Genomic DNA, 20,830 nt, shown 5'->3' on the forward strand with positions numbered 1-20,830 from the left:
TATGGGTATTGGTGGCAGCCCTTGGGATGGGTGTAGGTCTTCACTTCAGAATCTGACAGAGTCCTCCCGAGGTGACCATATAGGAGCGGTACCCCTCACTTCTGCTGTTTGGTGGCAAGGGTCTTGGATTTGATGCCGGAACAGGGATGATCTCATAAAAGTAAGGTCGGCTTATGCCTGCAAGGTACTGAAGTTCCCAGTGCTGGGAAGGAACTCTGAGCACCTTGCTCTCTCCTGCTCGTGCTCTTCGAAGCTGGTGGTTGTCCCATCAGAGTCGGTGGTACTGGGACCAGTATTAAGTCCCTGGTTGCTGCAAAGCCCTCTGGGGTAGAAGGCACCGTGATTCCGCTGGTGCTGCAATGACTTTCTGATGCAGGCAGGGGGTCCCGCACCGGACTCAACGTCCCTCTGGGCAGAGTTGACGGTGCCGCCATGGGACTAGGGGTTGAGGAGTGGCCCAACGCAGGTCGCACTCTACTGCCTTCCGCTTGTTTTCCTTTCTTCAGCACTGGAGAGCACTCTCTCTCGGAGCACTGCTTTTTATGTTTTTTCCTCGGCACCAGAGATGGAGAACGGTGCCAGGAAATGCACAGTGCCAACGGGGCACTTTGCACCGAGGCCGAAGTGCTCAGTGCAGAATCTGAGCAGCTTGGCTCTGACACCTGTCTAAAAGCAGTTTCCATGAGGATAGCCCTCAGCCTAACATCTTTGTCTTTCTTCATACGAGGCTTAAAGTCCCAACAAATCTGACATAAGTCTTACGTAAGCCTCTCCCAGACACTTCAGACAACTGGAGTGAGGTTCACTCACACGCATAGGCTTGCCACAGAAGGCACAAGGTTTGAAGCCTGGGGCATGCCCGGCACCAGGGGAGAAGGGAACCCCTCTATGATAAAGGAAGGGATCCAACTATCTACACTAGTACTATTCACAATATTTACACTACAATTATACTAAGAATAATACACTAAGATACAGAGAAGAAAACCACTGAAAAATGCCTTGCCAAAGCAAAAAGAGTTATTCCAACAACCGTCATGGACGGCAAAAAGGAACTCAGAGGGTGCGGGTCTGGCAGTGCCCCTTATATCAGCGCATAAGCATGCAGCACCAAAGGGCACTAGAGCTGGCCCAGTGGACACCAGTGAGAGAAAAACCTCTGACAATGGTGCACGCAGTGCATTCACACCTAACGTGGAATGGACATGAGCAAGCCCTTGAAGAAACTTCATTTGCTAACAGTTAAGATTTTTAAGTGCAGGTCCAAGAAACAAATGATTAGACATATTTAAAAACAAAAAACCTCAAACATTAAAAAAAAAAAAGGAGTCAGCTAGGATTAACTTCAAAATTCTGTCACCATACCTAACACATTATCCATTAACTCATGGACTTGTATTGGAATTCGTCATTTTTGGTTGTCTCTTATGTCGTCTTCTTCCATACATTTGGTAACTTTTAAAAAAATATGTATTATATCTAGGTTTTTTGTTTCTACTGGTGGCTCACATCTACACAGTACCTCAATATTGGTGCACATAACAAAATTCATTCCACATGTGGCTGAAAAAAATTAGAGGGAACATTGCTCGTATGGCATCCAACTGTGCCCCGATGAACTCTAGATGTTGCCCCAGTGTTAGCGTAGATTTTTCCAGGTTTAGGTGAAGGCCGAGTCTCAAGAAAAGGTCCACTGTCATTTGTATGGCGTTAAGGGCATTGGTTCCAGATGGTGCCTTGAGAAGACAGTCGTCAAAGTATGCATCTGAAGAAGTGGGTTTTTTACCCACGAAAGCGTATGCCCAAATAAATCTGTTAGTTTTTAAGGTGCCACTAGACTCCCTGTTGTTTTTGTAATTCCTGTAGTTATCTACAAGGATGTTATGCAATTTTCAACAGGAAGGAAAGTGGCCTGGGAGATATTTTTTTCATAGATTCTAGGACTGGAAGGGACCTCAAGAGGTCATCGAGTCCAGTCCCCTGCCCTCATGGCAGGTCCAAATACTGTCTAGACCATCCCTGATAGACATTTATCTAACCTACTCTTAAATATCTCCAGAGATGGAGATTCCACAACCTCCCTAGGCAATTTATTCCAGTGTTTAACCACCCTGACAGTTAGGAAATTTTTCCTAATGTCCAACCTAAACCTCCCTTGCTGCAGTTTAAGCCCATTGCTTCTTGTTCTATCCTTAGAGGCTAAGGTGAACAAGTTTTCTCCCTCCTCCTTATGACACTCTTTTAGATACCTGAAAACTGCTATCATGTCCCCTCTCAGTCTTCTCTTTTCCAAACTAAACAAACCCAATTCTTTCAGCCTTCCTTCATTGTTCTCAAGACCTTTAATCATTCTTGTTGCTCTTCTCTGGACCCTCTCCAATTTCTCCACATCTTTCTTGAAATGCGGTGCCCAGAACTGGACACAATACTCCAGTTGAGGCCTAACCAGCGCAGAGTAGAGCGGAAGAATGACTTCTCGTGTCTTGTTCACAACACACCTGTTAATACATCCCAGAATCACATTCACTTTTTTTGCAACAGCATCACACTGCTGACTCATATTTAGCTTGTGGTCCACTATAACCCCTAGATCCCTTTCTGCCGTACTCCTTCCTAGACAGTCTCTTCCCATTCTGTATGTGTGAAACTGATTTTTCCTCCCTAAGTGGAGCACTTTGCATTTGTCTTTATTAAACTTCATCCTGTTTACCTCAGACCATTTCTCCAATTTGTCCAGATCATTTTGAATTATGACCCTGTCCTCCAAAGCAGTTGCAATCCCTCCCAGTTTGGTATCATCTGCAAACTTAATAAGCGTACTTTCTATGCCAATATCTAAGTCGTTAATGAAGATATTGAACAGAGCCGGTCCCAAAACAGATCCCTGATAACAGATAATCTGGATGGGAGATGTACATAAGACAGTTTCTGTTAAGATGTGGTCTACACCTAAGACTAAGAATGCCTCTCAACCATGCACATGACTAGAATAACTGGCAAGTATCAGATCACACTCCAAATCAACACATGCCTGAAGTATGACAGGATCATAGGTCTGGCATGAACAATTCAAGTGATGCTCCTCAGGCAGTTATCCATTGCTGGGGTGAAATACAGGAGCACTCTTGAAATGATTTTATATTATGGGAAGTCACATTGTCACTCCATAATTAAGGCACAAGGAAGTCTATTGTTACAAGACTGATTGTCACCTTCTCTAATGAAAATTATAATCATTCTGATCTACACATCTTTTTGAAAATTTAAACAGGTGAAAAACTCACCATGTATTAACTAGCAATTCCATTGAAAATAAAAAGTTGCTGGAAAATGATGTTTGCAGATCTTCATTATGGAAATGCAGTGTCAGATCCAGAGCTGATTCCAGGATGTTGAATATGAACAGAAAATTGATTTCTTGATCATTTTATAGTTAAGTGTTTAATCTGATTCTGCGAAGGAGGACAAGATTTTAACTATCGTCCCCATTTGTTATAACCTTTCAAATTTCAAGTGAAATTGAATAATAGTTTTCAGCTTTAAGCATTAAGAATATAGTACAAAAAGGATTTTTTTTTACATCAAGAGTATAATGTAATCAGATTTACAGTAATCAGAAAAAAGTTTACTGTTCCAATACTTTAACAGCACATCAGCATCAACATACCTTAAATATTAAAACATTTCACCCTGCAATTAATTATTTCTTCTATTTTGTGCACATAGGTGGTAGTTTTAGAGTGAGTCAGGCTCTAAGCTGCTGTTATATTTTAACGGTATATGAAATACTTGTTGGGGGAGGGGTATAGAGAAATGACATGGTTTTAAAACAAAGTAAGAGATAGGCTAAGTTTTGGGACTTGATATTAAAGAGTTAATAATAAAACATTCCCTAATTAAAGTGACAAGTCTAAAATGGTGTCTGAAGGAGTTTTGGTTACTGCTGTTACTTTTAAACATTTTAGATGACTAAATAAAACAAATTAAGAAAAATATTTCAGGTTTTTTCAGTGTTACTTTTTTGCATTTAACAGTGCCTGGATACATGAGTTTCACTTTTCTTTCATGCACTAGCATGAAAATATAACATTCATGCACACTATTCTGGAGTTGAGGGGTAGAGAACTCAACTGCATGTCTTTCCCTAGGCATTGCAGGAAACAAAGCAACAGCTGCTGTTTTAGTATGAATAGATGATCCTGTGGAATAGGGTTCTAACCAGAATGACCCCACCAGCGGGTACTTTTACATCAATGGGGGTATGCTCCTTTAAGAGGGCACCCACACCCTGACTCCTTCCCAGCCAGGACTTTTCCACCAGGTCAAGGCAGTGCAATTTGACCATGCAATGAAGGTAGTTTTTGTAAGTCCAGGCACAAGAATCCTAGTGGGCTAAGAAGGGTGTGAGTGAGCAGTTTCTTTTGGAAGCACAGGGCTATGTTTAAGATTCATTGAGAGTGAAGGTGGCAGTCACTTTCTGGGGACACACTTTGTTATCTGCTTTCCCAATTTAAGTGTCCAGCTAGGGAGCTGGTCTGAAGGGGGTGAAGGGTGGCAGTAGCAGGATGAAAGGAGTCTTCATAGAGAGGCTTGAGAGAAGCAGCAGCTATGTATGGGACAGGGAATTTCCTCCATGGAGCCAATAGAGCAGGGAGGGCCAACAGAAAAGAAGAGACTACTTCCCTACATGGAATCTGGGCAGAGGGCAGCAGCAGTGAACAATTACTGACATTTGAGTTTTATTAACTGTTATTTCCCTCATAGACCAGCCTCTGGTGTTTCCCTCAATGAAGTCATCCCAAGTGCTTATCACAATTTTTAGAGCCATAAATTCAACATTATGTATTCACTTCTCGATTAAATCAGAGCAACTGACAGGCTATCAGGAGGCACCATAAACTTTGTTATACAAAGTTTTAGTAACTGACAAAATGCTAAGAAAAACTATGGCAAATGTGAATAAATCATATTCATATATAAATTTCCCCCCCATATGAAACCCATTTCCAAAACAGGATGGAAACTGGCCCAAAATCTGACAGCATATTACTATAATACCACTGTTGCAAAGCCTTTTCTAGAAGTATTATTACACAAATGACAGACTCAGATCAATCAGTTTTAAATTTTATTTCTAGCTTATTTATACATTGTGAGAAACTTCACTCCAGTGGACATTTCAAAATGCTGTACTAACAAAAATGGGTATAACTTTCACAGAAGAAACACGGCAATTATAACGACTTTGCTAGATTTCTTCATTTTTCAGTCCCATCAACTCTAATAAATTTGAACAGAAACAGAAGCACAGGTAACATTGCTGCGTAATGTATTTGCCAGCTACCTGCCATTGACTATAGGGTTGTGTGCATCAGAAAGTTGCACTGGTTTAACTTAAACTGTTTTTTAAACCTATATAGTTCAACTGGCACAAACGGCTGTTGGACGCACTCATATTTTTGTTTAAGTGTGGCATATTCTGGTTTGGCTTAAGTCTGTTTCTAACAGAGCTAAACTGAAATATGACATTCAAACCAAACAGGAGCATACACAGAACTTTTTTGGAACAGATTTAGTTATCATTTTAAATTCACACCTTAAGTTAAAGCAGCTTTCTTAAATAGACACACCCTATAATTATCTGATGGTAGACCTACAGGAATGTTATGGTTATTCTGTGGGTTTGGAAGTCTTAGGTCTTTGTGTGCTATACCTTCCACTAATTCTATTAGAGGTAGATAAGCAGCTTACCTGAATAAAAAGTGTTGATTTTGGCAAGTTCCTTCTCACAGGTTTGGAAGAACTTCTCCTCAAACTTGGCAAAATACCTCTTCACCGTGTCCTCGTCTGTGACTGTGAAACAAGAAGAAAAACTTTATAGTAAGAGAATAAGGAAAGAGGGCCATGAAATTACATGCCAGTGTTAATTTCGGTCTCTCTCAGTGGCAAATGTGAAAGTATTTCTCCAGAGAACAAGCCATCTTCCCCTGTAATAATTGGCAGAATGTCAGGAAATATCAAATCAAAGGACTCCTTGAGGGGACATAACCCTCACTTGACTGGAACGTTTTTTGTTCTCTTATTCCAAATCTTTGCTGCAATGGAGTTTAATAATGCCCAAAATCTTGCAGGGAGAGGAAGGAGGAAGATTAATCAAGATGAGTAGTGACACACAAGGTGCAGCTACTGAGGGCACAAAGACATATCCCCTCAATTTCACTATCTAGTTAATCATTCTCCCGCCGAAACACTGCTGTAGGTCTCATGCACTCTCATTCCTGGTCCCTAAACCAACTTTCTGTACTTTGTGTCAGCCCATAAAGGAAATAAATTTAAGGGTGAGTTAGAGGTAGACTGGTAAGATTCTGGTTTATAATTTTTATTTGGAGCAAATTCAATTTAAACACGTATTACCGATTTCTTTGGTAAAAACAGTGAAGTAAGAAATGGGGCTCTAAAATATGGGACTTTTTGCAAGCAGATAAGAAGAAAAGAGCCAATTGCCCAATAAGCTTAGTGTAAACAATTCCTGTTCTATTTTACTTTACTTCCACTCCTACATATATTTTCCTAAAACTATTTTTGCTGTCCAGTCAGTGCATAAGACACAAGTCTTCTGATACAAACTTGTCCAAAGTGTTTTATTAAACACAGGGGTTATTCCCAAGTTTAGTGCATCTGAAAGCCAAGGCGCAGCAATCAAAGAAGCAGTATGATAAATGCTCTGTGGTTCATACTTCAAGTACTATATTCCTGTCAATGTTTTACCATTACAGTCCTCCATTTTTGAGGGGTCTAACTTCAATTTGCATTGTGTTGGAATTGTATACAAGTTCTCAGCCCAGAAGAGCTGCTGGTTTTACCATTTTTAAAAAATAAATTACCCAATTGAGCATTTACATTTATTAGGGCTACCATATGTCTGGATTTCCCCGGACATGTCCGGCTTTTCGGTCTATAAATAGCCGTCCGGGGGGATTTTTAAAAATCTAAAAATGTCCGGGATTTCCCCCCGGTCGGCTATTTATAGACAGAAAAGTGGCGGCCAAGCGCTGCTGGGCACCCAAAGCCCCTTCCCGGCTCCCCCCATCCCCTGCAGCCTTACCACGCTGTCCGGCCCCGCAGCTGTCTTCCCCCTCCTCCCCTCCCCTGAAAGCTCCGCCCACCTGCTCCTCCCTCTCCCCTGCTTCCCGCAGGGGCAAGTAGGAGGCAGCAGCAGCAGGCAAGCTGGGGCGGGGGGGCGCGAGGAGGAGAGCTCCGGGGAGGCGCGGCCCGGCCGAGCGGCTCCCTCCGGGCCGGGCCGAGCAGCGCCCGGTGGCCCCAGCCCCGGTTCCGGCCGAGCACCCCCGGCCGGGCCCAGCCCGGCTCGGGCCCCAGCAGCGCCGGCCCCGGCGGCTCGGGTCCCAGCAGCGCCGGCCCTGGTTCCGGCCAAGCACCTCCGGCCCGGCCCCAAGCCCCGCAACCCCGGCCGGAGTGCAGCCTGATTCCTGGGCTCTTTAAAGCCGGCCCTGGTCAGGGGACAGGGAGGGGGGGTTGGATGGGTTGGGAGTTTGGAGGGGGGCTGTCAGGGTGGCAGGGGTGTGGAGAGGGGTCGAGGCAGGCAGGTAGCAGAGGGGGTTGGATGGGTCAGGAGTTCTGGGGGTCCTGTCAGGGGGCGGGGAGCAGTTGGATAGGGCATGGATAGGGCACGGGAGTCCCCGGGGGTTTGTCTGGGGGCGGGAGTGTGAATATGGGGTGGGGGTGTGGATAAGGGTCAGGGCAGTCAGGGGACAGGTAGGGTTGTAGGGGGTTCTCAGGAGGGGGCAGTCAGGGGACAAGAAGCAGGGCGGCTTAGATGGGGGTGGGGTCCTAGGGGGCAGTTAGTGGCAGGGGTCCCAGGAGGGGGCAGTCAGGGGACAAGGAGCGGGGGGGGGGTTGGGGGTTCTGAGGGGGGCAATCAGGGGGTGGGAAGTGGGAGGGAGTGGATGGGGGCGGGGCTAGAGCGGGGCTCCCCCCCCCCCGTGTCCTCTTTTTTGCTTGTGGAAATATGGTAACCCTCACATTTATACTGAGCCTGCAAAACACTAATTTGTGTTTAAAACAGAAGTCTCAGACTCCTACGTAGAGGGCCAAATTAAATTTTCTGTTAGAATTCATGGGTTCTAACAGAATCACTTCTCCCCCCCGTCATACCTGTTAGAATCCCCCCTCCACCTTCATACCACCCAGAAAGCTTGTGGTGTCTAAAAATATTTTCCAGTCATGCAGGGAAAAGCAGTACTGTGTCTTCCCCCTGCCTTCCATAGACGACTTCTTTACACTACGGGTATTTTGCTACTTCTCTCCCCGTTCATATTTTCCCTCCTCAATATGTTGCCCAACTTTTCCCATCCTGCCCAGATCTTTTTCTCTGGTTCATTTTGTTATGCTGTAGCAGTAGGCTTCCAAATGAAACTTGCACAATGTTTCATTTTGAAACCAAAGATTCAGTTTCACTTTCAATCCCACTTTCAGGTGGCAGCTCAGTGGTATCCTTCAAAACAATTCACCGTGGCCAGCCTCATATTTCAGAGTCTGAGGTAAAGCGTTCCATGCTATGGAAACGACAGTGCATAACTTCAAAGGAGACATTTTAAGGACTCGTTTATAAAACCTCTTTACATTTTGTATTGACATGTAGCAATAAGAAAGGAACAGTTTTGTCTCATCTCAGTCTCTCTGCTGTCTTCTAAGGACTAGCAGAGGAAAACAAACCTTGAAAATAAAGCTGTACTAAGAGATTCTAAAAATCATATAATCATGAAGGCAGGTCAGAATTTAGGCCTTGGCTACACTTGCGAGTTACAGTGCTGTAAAGCCGCGCCCAGTGCTGTAACTCACTCCCTGTCCACACTGGCAAGGCATTTGCAGCGCTGTATCTCCGTGGTTGCAGCACTGCATGTACTCCATGTCCCCGAGAGGAATAGCGAGTATTGCGCTGCCGCTGCTGCGCTGCGGCGCCAGTGTGGCCACCCAAGGCGCTGTGAATGGCCTCCAGAAGTATTCAGCAGTATCCCACAATGCCTGTTCTAGCCACTCTGGTCATCAGTTCAAACTCTACTGCCCTGACCTCAGGTAACCAACCATGTGACCTGCCCTTTACATTCCCTGGGAATTTTAAAAATCCCCTTCCTGTTTGCTCAGCCCGGCGTGGCATGGAGTGCTATCAGCGAATCTTTCCAGGTGACCATGCCTCCACGCGCCAAGCGAGCCCCAGCATGGAGCAATGGCGAGTTGCTGGACCTCATCAGTGTTTGGGGGGGGAAGCTGTCCAGTCCCAGCTGCGCTCCAGCCGTAGGAATTACGATACCTTCGGGAAGGTATCGAAGGACATGATGGAAAGGGGCCATGACCAGGACGCCCTGCAGTGCAGGATTAAAGTGAAGGAGCTGCGGAGTGCCTATCGCAAAGCCCGCGACGCAAACGGCCGCTCGGGTGCTCCCTCCGCGACCTGCCGATTCTACAAAGAGCTGGATGCGATACTTGGGGTTAACCCCACCTCCACTCCGAGCACCACCATGGACACTTCAGAGCCGGTGTGGGAGGGGGAGGAGGAGGAGGAAAACGGGAGTGAGGGTGGTGGGCCGGATGGAGACACCCCGGAATCCCTGGAGCCATGCAGCCAGGAGCGATTCTCGAGCCAGGAGGAAGGTAGCCAGTTGCAGCGGCCGGTACTTGGTGGAGGACAAACAGAAGAGCAGGTTCCCGGTAAGCGGGTTTTTTTTTTCGGGAAGGAATTTTTTCGGTGCGGGCTCTTTGGGAGAGAAGGGTTAGGCATGCATGCCTAGATGCGGAATAGTGCATTGATGTGGTTTATCACATCGCGGTAATCGGCCTCGGTAATCTCCTCGAATGTCTCATCCAGAACGTGTGCAATGCGCTTGTGCAGGTTTATCGGGAGAGCCACCGTGGTCCCTGTCCGAGCCATGCTAAAGTGTCTGCGCCACTGTGCCGCGAGGGGCGGGGGGACCATTGCTGCACACAGGCAAGCTGCATATGGGCCAGGGCGGAAGCCGCATTGCAGTAGAAGACCCTCCCTTGCTTCCCAGGTCACCCTCAGCAGCGAGATATCGTCCAGGACGAACTCCTGTGGAAAATGTTGGGACAGTGTTCAGTGTAGGTGCCCCCTGAAGCTGTTGGCTCTCCCCAAGGCACAGAAACCCAGAGGACAGTGCAGCCCTGAAACAATCAGTCCCCCTTACTCACCATTTTGAGGCTCCCGTGGGATGTGTGCGCTCTGTTTCGGACGGGAAAATTATGCTATTGTGTAGACCGTGTGTGTTTTCTACTCCTTAGGTGCGGGGGAAATCATTACTCTGTCTGGTATAAACAATGCTGCCTCTGTTAAATGTTGCATTTTGCCTATACAGCTGCATCAACCTTGAGACCTCAGCCGTCCCTCTTATCGCCTGCTCAGAGACTGCAAAGACTCAGGAAGAGACCACGAAAAAGCAAAGAAGACATGCTGCAAGAAGTGATGTGGCAATCTATTAAAGAGAATGAGAAAGCATAGAACTGGAGGGAGAGAGAAAGCAGGATCTGCCAGGAAAACGCAGCGCACCGGCGGCAAAGCACGGATCGGCTCATAAGCATCCTGGAGCACCAAGCAGACGCTATCTAGGAGCTCGTAGCCATGCAGAAGGAGCAGTACTGCAAACGCAAATGCCACCCCCCCCCCCCACAGCCCTTGTCCCAAAACTCTTTCCGTTGTGCCCCACTGTCACCTCCAACCCACTTTCCCCAACTTCCATATTCTTCACGCCACCAGCTGCCTCCAACACCAGTATCTTCACCACCCAGCCCTGAAAACCATGACCCTTACCCTCTGCACTCAACCCCCATCACCATGCAGTATAGCTATCCTGAAGTGCAGCACTCACTGCACAGCACACCAGACAGGACATACGCGAATCTGTGATTGTACCGTTCCCCACTCCACCCCCTTGTTTCTTTTCAATAAATAATTTTTTTTTCTTTTCAATAAATGGATTCTTTGGCTTTGAAAACATTCTTTATTATTGCATAAAGTAAAAGACTCCTTAGCCCAGGAAATAAACAGGCACTGCAAGTCTGCTTGTCTGCTTAGCAAACACGGATTCCTAAAGATTGGAACTACTGCACTTCACTCCCGTGCAGGGCACCAGATATCACTGCTGGTTTTCAGCCTCAAATTGCTCCCTCAAGGCATCCCTAATCCTTGCAGCCCCGCGCTGGGCACCTGTAATAGCCCTGCTCTCTGGCTGTGCAAATTCAGCCTCCAGGTGTTGAACCTCTGAGGTCCATGCCTGAGTGAAGCTTTCACCCTTCCCTTCACAAATATTATGGAGGGTACAGCACGCGGATATAACCATGGGGATGCTGTTTTCGGCCAAGTCCAGCTTCCCATACAGAGATCGCCAGCGGCCCTTTAAACGGCCAGAGGCACACTCCACAGTTATTCGGCACCGGCTCAGCCTGTAGTTGAACCGTTCCTTGCTGCTGTCAAGGCTCCCTGTGTAGGGTTTCATGAGCCACGGCATTAACGGGTAAGCGGGATCTCCAAGGATCACAATGGGCATTTCAACTTCCCCTACGTGATCTTACGCTCTGGGAAAAAAGTCCCGGCCTGCATCTTCCTGAACAGCCAAGTGTTCTGAAAGATGCGTGCGTCATGCACCTTTCCGGGCCAGCCTGTGTTAATGTCAATGAAACGCCCACGGTGATCCACAAGCGCCTGGAGAACCATAGAGAAATACCCCTTCCGATTAACGTACTCGGATCCTAGGTGGGGTGGTGCCAGAATAGGAATGTGTGTCCCATTTATCGCCCCTCCACAGTTAGGGAACCCCATTTGTGCAAAGCCATCCACTATGTCCTGCACATTACCCAGAGTCACGGTTCTTCTGAGTAGGATGCGATTAATGACCCTGCAAACTTGCATCAACACGATTCCAACGGTTGACTTTCCCACTCCAAACTGGTTTGCGACCGACTGGTAGCTGACTGGAGTTGTCAGCTTCCAGATTGCAATAGCCACCCGCTTCTCCACCGGCAGGGCAGCTCTCAATCTCGTGTCCTTGCGCCGCAGGGTGGGGATGAGTTCCTCACACAGTCCCATGAAAGTGGCTTTTCTCATCCGAAAGTTCTGCAGCCACTGCTCGTCATCCCAGACTTCCATGACGATGTGATCCCACCACTCAGTGCTTGTTTCCCGAGCCCAAAAGCGGCGTTCCATGGTGGTGAGCATGTCCATGAATGCCACAAGCAATTTCGTGTCGTACGCATTACGCGGCTCAATAGCATCGTCGGACTCCTCACTCTCACTTTGGATCTTAAGGAATAGTTCGACAACCAAACGTGACGTGCTGGCGAGATAAGTCAGCATACGCCTCAGCAGTTCGGGCTTCATCTCTCGCAGACAGATCGCGCTGCACAGAAACCATTGAAAGATGGCGCCAAAGGTGGACGGAAACAAAGGGATTTCTGGGATGCTAAGCGATGCATCACGGGGCGTTGGGACAGGACCCAGAAAGCCCCGCACCCACGCCCCCTTCCCACAACCCACGGCGCCAGAATGGGAAGAGGTGCTCTGTGGGATAGCTGCCCATAATGCACCGCTCCCAATGGCACAGCAAATGCTGCAAATGTGGCCACGACAGTGCGCTGGGCAGCTGTCAGTGTGGACAGACTGCAGCGCTTTCCCTACTCAGCTGTACGAAGACAGGTTTAACTCACAGCGCTGTACAGCTGCAAGTGTAGCCAAGGCCTTAGACACAAAACATGGTCGTGTCAAGTGAAAGGAAGGCTATCCAAATGCTGCAAAAATATTTACCAGTTGTTCAACATCTTCCTTTAAACTCCAGTTTACTGGCTTCTGACTGGAGTGGATACCAGAGTCTTAAAAATCAGATTTTTTTTTTCTGGTAACAAAAGGTTTCCTTTCAGTTCAGTTTCTCACTGCAGCTCAGTAATTTAGCTGCAATAATAGACTAATTCTGCCCAAGGCTATTCCATATTTATTTTTTTCAAAGTTGAACAGGACAAGGTTTTCTGCCATGTGAAAGCCATGATGCCAGAAGCTGACCTTGGATTAAGAGGCTCCATGACAACAGAAGCTGCTTTTACAAGGCACCTAGCTATAGCTGCCAAAAAGGACTGGCAGCAACTTTCCTTTATGCTTTTTCTAGATCCCTAATGGGTTTTTTGTTCTCATCCCCATGGTGCTGCCATGAAACTGGTTGAAGATGAAACTCTGATCAGTGTGATAACCTCTCAATTGTATCCCACAGCTTTCTATTTCAGGGGTGTGGACAAAGCACAGTAATTTTACAGAAAATTGTGTGGATTTCCACGTTTCCAATTCAGAGAAAGTAAGTGGGAAAAGCCATTCTCACTTGCAAAACCAAAAGTAAGAGAGAACCCTAAGCACCTTCTGACACACCTACACTTTTCAGTTTGTTGCATTTTGAGCTCAGACACCAGCTGAGAGATGGAAAAAGCATGATGGATATTAGTATACAAATTCCCTTCACAGACATTTACTATCTGAGTTAAAATATTTTCAGTACATTTGTAAGCAATTAGTTTAATGGCTTGTGTTCTGGCAGCTGTACTGTAATCACTGTAGCAACTAATTGTGAGAGACGCATACAGCTCTGCTTGGTCAGTTTCAGAGATGTTAATGGAGACAGTGTAGCTTTCCTTCATTCTACAACAGTGGTCTTGATATAAAATGTAACTATTAGAAAACTCCTTTAAGTTGCTACCTGGCTGACACTTAATGGCAAACTAGAGCAATTTGTCTTCACCACCTTATCAAGATCAAATTATTCTTCAGACAATTAAGAGTTAATTCAGAAAACCATCACTATATTTGTCCAAACAAACACGCTGTCCATGCATACTTTAGACATTAGCACTTTAAATCTCAATGCAGCAGATGATGCCAAGCTTTAAAGATCACCACTTCACCATCAGTTGTGCTAAATATTCAAGAACAATGGTACCTTGGGCTTAGCCTCTTGCTGATTCATTACATACAGGGTCCAATGTTCTCCATGGTCATATCATTTGCTGCAGATTCTGCTTACTAACCACAGAATTGTGCACCAACATTTAAACTTCCATTTAAAAAAGAGTCAGTTTTCCAGTTCTCATGGTTATGAAGATCACACCTGCTTCATGTTTTCACCATTAGCTGGTACAAAATGCTGTTTTCTTGAGTCTGCAGACATACTCAAACAATAGCTCTGAAAGGTGTATGCTGTTCCATTCAACCCAATTTAGGTCCACCAACAGAAACTGGTCCAATTAAAGATATTACCTCATCCACCTTGTGTCTCATATCCTGGGACCAACAAAGCTACAACCACACAGCAAACAAATATAGGCACCATAATTTAAGAATTTTAAACTGGTGCTCATTTTAATGGAATCTAGCTATTCCACAGTCTCAAAGTGTCTCCTGAGGTGACAAAAACTAACTGCCCCACCCAGCTGCCAAAGCCTCCAGACTCCACACTGGCAGTTCTACAATGAAGTTATGCTTTATCAATACAAAATTTCTGCAAGTACTTCTCAGGGACTTAATAATAATTAGATAAAATGTATTATTAAAATTATATACAAACAAATCAATAAAAGAGTATTAAGATTGCAAAGTCAAGCTGTGAGAGCTGGAGATCTATTAAAATGCTAGACAGAAACTAGACACCTTTGATAATAGTGCCTATGAAAAATTCAGGGATTGGTTGGAACGATTTCCTCAACAATGAAGAGACCTGAGAAATCACCAGCAGCTCATTTCCACCAGAATGAGAGGAAAGTGCTGCACATGCTTGGGGTATGTACTTCAGGTGCCAACATACAGACTCCCACATGAAGTTATCAAGTGAAAACCAGCTGCTGTGAGGAAATAAAGAAGCCCATGAGAAACTTTAAGAACTACTCTAGCCGGGAGGGCAAGGAGGCGAGCTAAGTACAACAGGGCAAATGGAAACAGTAACAAATGACAGAGAGAAATGGAAGACTGGTTTCAGGCCTGCGCACCAACATTGGTGCAGGACAGATGTTCAAAAAAAGTCAAGCACTCAATTAGGAAATGTACAAATTAAAGTAATCTGTACAACTTTGATTTGTTCTCATGTGTATTCGTTATGATAGCCTTCAATTACATGATCACAAAGTTTTTCCTACAAAACCACTGCCTCATTTCGTGCACAGAATTACAGTTCTGTCATCTGTAAATTGCCACCTCACTACCCACTCCTTTTCCAATCATTACAAATTTTATTAAATATCATTCATCTTAAAACAGAAATTTGTGGCACTCTGTTAACCTTCTGCCATGTTGAAAACCGACCACTGATTTCTACTCTCTTTTCTGTCTTAGTGAGTTTCTGATCCATGACTGTACTTGGCTTCTCATACCAAGATTACTTAGTTTCTTTAGTAGTGTCTTGTGCAGTACTTTGTCAAAGGCCTTTTGTAATTCTACAAAGTTAAAAAACCTATAGATCCTCCAACATATCAAAAGACTTCACTAATATTAAGATGACTGATAACATACCAATAAAGGTGTGAACACAAAAGTACCATCATTTTCCAGACACCAGGAACCCAAAAGCATGAGAATATTTTAGCTAGCTGCACGTCCTTTGGTGAGAAACAGTTTAAGCTATTCACATTTTTAACTGCTTAAAATATGTGTATGGAAACACTTTTCGGTGGGCCATTTCTCACCAATGCAAAGGTTTTTTTAAAATTTGGTTTGGGTTTTTTTGTTGGTTTTTTTGATTAGAGAAGTCAACTTTTATCAATGCAAGACATGTTTTTTTTTAAAGAAAGTGAGAAATGCTCCTACTTCAAATATCTTGAAAATAAGAAATACTTATCTTTTCCTCAAGTTATGTTTTACAACTTAACATAAGTCAGTGAGGTCAATCTCCACAAGCAGGCCAAATGCAAAGTGAATCCATGTTGGAAGTGGAAAATTCAAATTCACATGTGGTACCTGTGTTTAAGTATGAAGAATTATCATCCTATTTAGGTATCTACTGCACCATACAAAAACAGAAGACCCTTGAACTAAGACAAAATAAAAATCAACAGAACAGCAACATTAGACTTCACACTTTGCATTATTAAAAAAATCCATGTGGCCGTATCTTCCTTGTTGAACCTGGTTAGAGTCTTAGTGACAGACCTCACTGAATTCACCCCTAATAAATGTTTTAGTGCAACTCAGGTATTATCATCTGGCTATTAAATTATTACTTGATTTAATGAAGTAAGAGACTTTAGTGATGATAGGCATTAGTGGAAAATGAGCCTGGTAATGTCTGCATAGGAAAAAAATATAGGAAGTAGCTGCTGAACTCCCCAATCCCCCTGAGAACATATATGAGAGAAAATGTTAAGAGAAACAGCAAACTTAAAAAGCCAGATATCTTTCTGCTCTTACATTATATTAATTTTGGCTCCTGAACAAACATTGATCTATCCTTTTCTTTAAGCAATCAAATATTCTGAAGATATATATATATATTATATATATATATAAAAAAGACACATACACACACTTATTTATTTTATACACTTCGGATGGAAGAAAGAGGGGAACCCACTAGCAGAGACATTATTCTATGCTTTGATGTTAGCAAAATTCAGAAATACAAGTAACACTAGTGCTCTTTTTGTCCAAAGAGGAGGTTTAGCTATTCATTAATGATACTCTGTATTATGCTTTGCAATTAGTTTCAAAAGAGTATGCTATGTTTTGGTGAATTTTTTACGTGATCAACGTTTTGCTGTCCTCACAACAGATAATCCAGGATGAGTAAAATCTGCTCCAGGTGGCTATGGAAATAACAATAAACTGTTTCATAATAGCGCTTCGTCCATATTTTCAGATTACAAAAAGAAAGAAGAGGCTTGCAGGCAGAAGAAACCTAGCCATTTACCTGACAGGTCTCCATCTCCCGCACCGAAATATATAACGCCACTTACACAGAATCTCACAAATTTGTGGAAGAGCCAGTTGGTTTTATTTAGCTGGGATGGACAGAAGGTAAAATTTCTAAGCTTCAGTGTACCTGAGAGATATAGGTACCTGGTACACATCTGTCTTGTTACTTACATATCTTGGTTCTGTGACCTTGCATTCCACAGCTGTAATATCCGCAATGAAACACTAAATCAGAAGTGAACAGAACATGCAAAATGAACAATTTAGCCAACAGAATTGCAAGAGGCAGATAATCTCAAGTCAGCTATACCCCAATTGGCTGAACTCTCTCTGAATTTTTGGATTTATAAAGAGCACCTATTAACTTGTCACGTTTTGTATATCCACAATAAGAAAAGTGACTTATTAGTCTAAAATGACTATGCTACACACAAACCTCTCCAAGGTATTCTATATTTCTACTGCTTCTCTAATAGGTGTTTGCAACACAAAGAAGGGCAGAAGAGTCATTTTTGTAAGCTTTTAATGCTTGTCCAGGTTATTAGATACACACTTTACACTCTGCAATATTTTTAAACTTAAGAGGATTATTGTTTAGCACCAATATGTTACGTAAAACTATAAACATCTTAAGATTCAAGTGACGCAAACCACTAAAACTTTGCTTATGGTTACCATGTCATCAGAAGCTATTGATATGTACATAGCCTAATAAGCTCAGTTTCCTGTATATTATTCTACATAGGTTAGGTCCAAAGAGCAATCTATGCAAAAAAATAACGACACATTAAAGATAATGGCTGAGGGAACAAAGAAAAGTTTGTCCCAAAGACTGAAAAAAGAATACTTTTCTCCACTTCCCCAACCTGAATGGTCTCTAGGGTAGAACAAATGCTTCCTCAAACCAGAAGCAACCCCTTTTTCCTCCTCCTAGTTTTGAAATGCCTTTTTTTTTTTAAATCCCCACATCCCTAGCTCCTAACACCAAATAGTGGTGCCCTGCAAATCTGTTGCAAAGGGCAAAAACTCATCTAATTAATGCTTGAAACGCAAAAATGTTGTAACAACCTTGCCTCGGTAAATATGCAGAATCCACACAGTCTTGTTTCACTTTATTATTTTTGGTTTACTATAAGAATTTATTAATGTTTTTCATTTTAAGTTGCTAATTACTCAAATTGGAATCTCCCCCCATTCTTCCTTTTAAATGAATGTAAAAAGCAACAGGGATGATGCACGCAGTTACCATGAGCAAGGCCAGCTCCAGCTTTTTTGCCACCCCAAGCAGCAAAGAAAAAAAAGAAAAAGAAAAAAAAAAGCCGCGATTGGTGGCACTTTGGCGGCAGCTCTACCACGCCGCTTCATTCTTCGGCGGCAATTCGGCGGCCAGTCCTTCCCTCTGAGAGGGACTGAGGGACCCGCTGCTGAATTGCCGCTGAAGACCTGGATGTGCCGCCCCTTCCCATTGGCCGCCCCAAGCACCTGCTTCCTGCACTGGTGCCTGGAGCCGGCCCTGACCATGAGACTTGAACATGCTAATCACCACTGCAGAACCACTGGCTGGTTAGCAAATGAGCGTGGGGTGTTAGAGCACTTTCAGTTTCCAAGTAGAGCCCTGCATGGGACTATTTTAAATCCTGCTCCCACTCACTCCGCTATTATGGCAGCAGGTCCTGCAGGACCCCGGTCCTACTGCAGGGTTGTACACTAGGCCCACACAGAGCTCTACGTCCAAGCACACTACAAAATGAAGAGTGCTTGAGAGCCTCAAAGCTGCTGCCTTTGAAGCAGCCTTGCTCTGTACAGTTAGCCATATTTCAAAACCAGAGATGTACCAGGTATCAAACCACCTTCCCTTCATACTAAGATGCACCAACTGTGACGGGTTGGATCACAGAAACCCCCTTGGGAGCTGCCACCTAATGTGCAAAGACTACCCCTGCTCCTGTTTTCCCTGCCAGCTCTGGACTCCAGCACCCCGTCTTGCTGAGCCAGACACTCCAGTCTGCTCTAACAAAGACTCAGGGTCTGAATCACTTGTCCTAAAGCTGCAAGTTTACCCAAAAACAGCTCACAGGAGTGTGCTTGTCTTTAGCACTCAGATGCCCAACTCCCAATGGGGTCTAAACCCAGATAAATCCGTTTTACCCTGCATAAAGCTTATGCAGGGCAAACTCATAAATTGTTCGCCCTCTATAACACTGATAGAGAGATATGCACAGTTGTTTGCTCCCCCAGGTATTAATACATACTCTGAGTAAATTACTAAATAAAAAGTGATTTTATTAAATACAGACAGTAGGATCTAAGTGGTTCAAAGTAGTAACAGACAGAACAAAGTAAGTCACAAGCAAAATAAAATAAAATGCGCAAATCTATGCCTAATCAAACTAAATACAGATAAATTCCTCACCAGTTCCAGAATGCTCCCTTTTACAGGCTACTCTCCCTTTAGCCTGGGTCCAGCAATCTCTCACAACCCCTGTAGTCTGTCTTTTGTTTCAGTTTATTGCAAGTATCCTGGGGGGGTGGAGAGGCTCCTTCTTTAGCCAGCTGAAGACAAAATGGAGGGGTCTCCCCCAGGCTTAAATAGGCTCTCTCTTGTGGGAGGAGACCCCCCTCCTCCCTCCTATGCAAAGTCCAGCTCCAAGATGGAGTTTTGGAGACACCTGGGCAAGTCACATGCCCCTGCATGACTCAGTCTTTACAGGCCGACGCCATTGTCCACATGGTATCTTGCATGTCTCCAGGAAGACTTCTTATGTGGATTGGAGCATTCCATGATGCATTGTTCCCCAAGTGTTTCCCGATCAGGTACTTAACCTGGCAAATTCCTTCCTAAAGAAGCTGACCAAATGCCTCACCAAGCTTACTTAGAAATCAAGCAAGCATACAGCCCATATTCTTAACCTTAAGTAGAAAATGGTATATAAGTACAAAGGATGAATAGATATAGTAGACCATAACCTTTACGGAGATATGTTACATGGCACAGGCAGCACAAAACATATTTCAGTTATATCATACATACATTTATAAACACCCCCCCATAAAGCCTTATGGGGTACGCTGTCACACCAACCTTCCCTTCATACTAACTGAAAGTAACCACAAGACATCATAGCAATAGCTGAAAAATATTAAGGTCACTTAAGGTGGGAACCAAATAGCGAGTTAGAAAAAACAATGAGTTTTGAAAAGGACACGAAAAGCGAGAGTACTGCTCTTGGGAAGACTTTTGATGACATTCTTGTACATGTCAACCCAGAATAAAAACACTAGAATATCCTGGAAAGTTCTGGATTGTGGGTCTTAACTTTCCAGATATGATCTAACAATTTTAAGTTCAACTTTTAGGCAAAAATTAGAGCGTATCCGTCAACACTGGTCTACTAATTCCCAATATGATCACAAACTGACAGCTACTTCTCGATATATGGTTTACGAAGCAAATTCAAGACAAAGCATAATGAAAATCTATCACAGCATAAAAACTGGGTAATCTTTTTCTGAAAGCTGTATCTATCGGTATTTTCTATGCCTTTCCAGATCACAGATGAAAGCAGTGAAATCTGATGGGCAGCACAGATCATCTTAGCCCACAACTTAAGCCAGCTCTACCCACTACTTTAATACACACAGCTAACCATATTAAAATTGTACAAGAAACAAACAGGAAAAGCTAAACAAGTAGAGCATAGACATGCTCCAGAAGAAATATTCTAGCTCGGTGCAACACAAGCACTAAGTTGACACAAGGAATTTATAACAGTATAACCCTTTTCATTTACTCTCAGCATTAACAAATTCAAATGCACTATATATGTAACATGCTGGAAAGGACCGAGTTTGGAACCTCACAAGTGT

At 44.0% G+C, this 20,830-nt stretch overlaps 1 protein-coding gene across 2 annotated transcripts in view; it reads right to left on the reverse strand.

Moving 5' to 3' along the window:
* XPR1 (xenotropic and polytropic retrovirus receptor 1) overlaps positions 1-20,830 on the reverse strand; it is a 238,074-nt gene that overhangs the window by 78,054 nt on the left and 139,190 nt on the right. For both annotated transcript variants that reach the window (XM_065409103.1, XM_065409102.1), the window contains exon 3: positions 5,752-5,853. In XM_065409103.1, coding sequence (XP_065265175.1) covers positions 5,752-5,853 — 102 coding nt within the window. The remainder of the gene's footprint in view (positions 1-5,751; positions 5,854-20,830) is intronic.

This window comes from Emys orbicularis, chromosome 8, assembly GCF_028017835.1.
Source record: "Emys orbicularis isolate rEmyOrb1 chromosome 8, rEmyOrb1.hap1, whole genome shotgun sequence".
In the NCBI taxonomy this organism is placed as follows: domain Eukaryota; kingdom Metazoa; phylum Chordata; order Testudines; family Emydidae; genus Emys; species Emys orbicularis.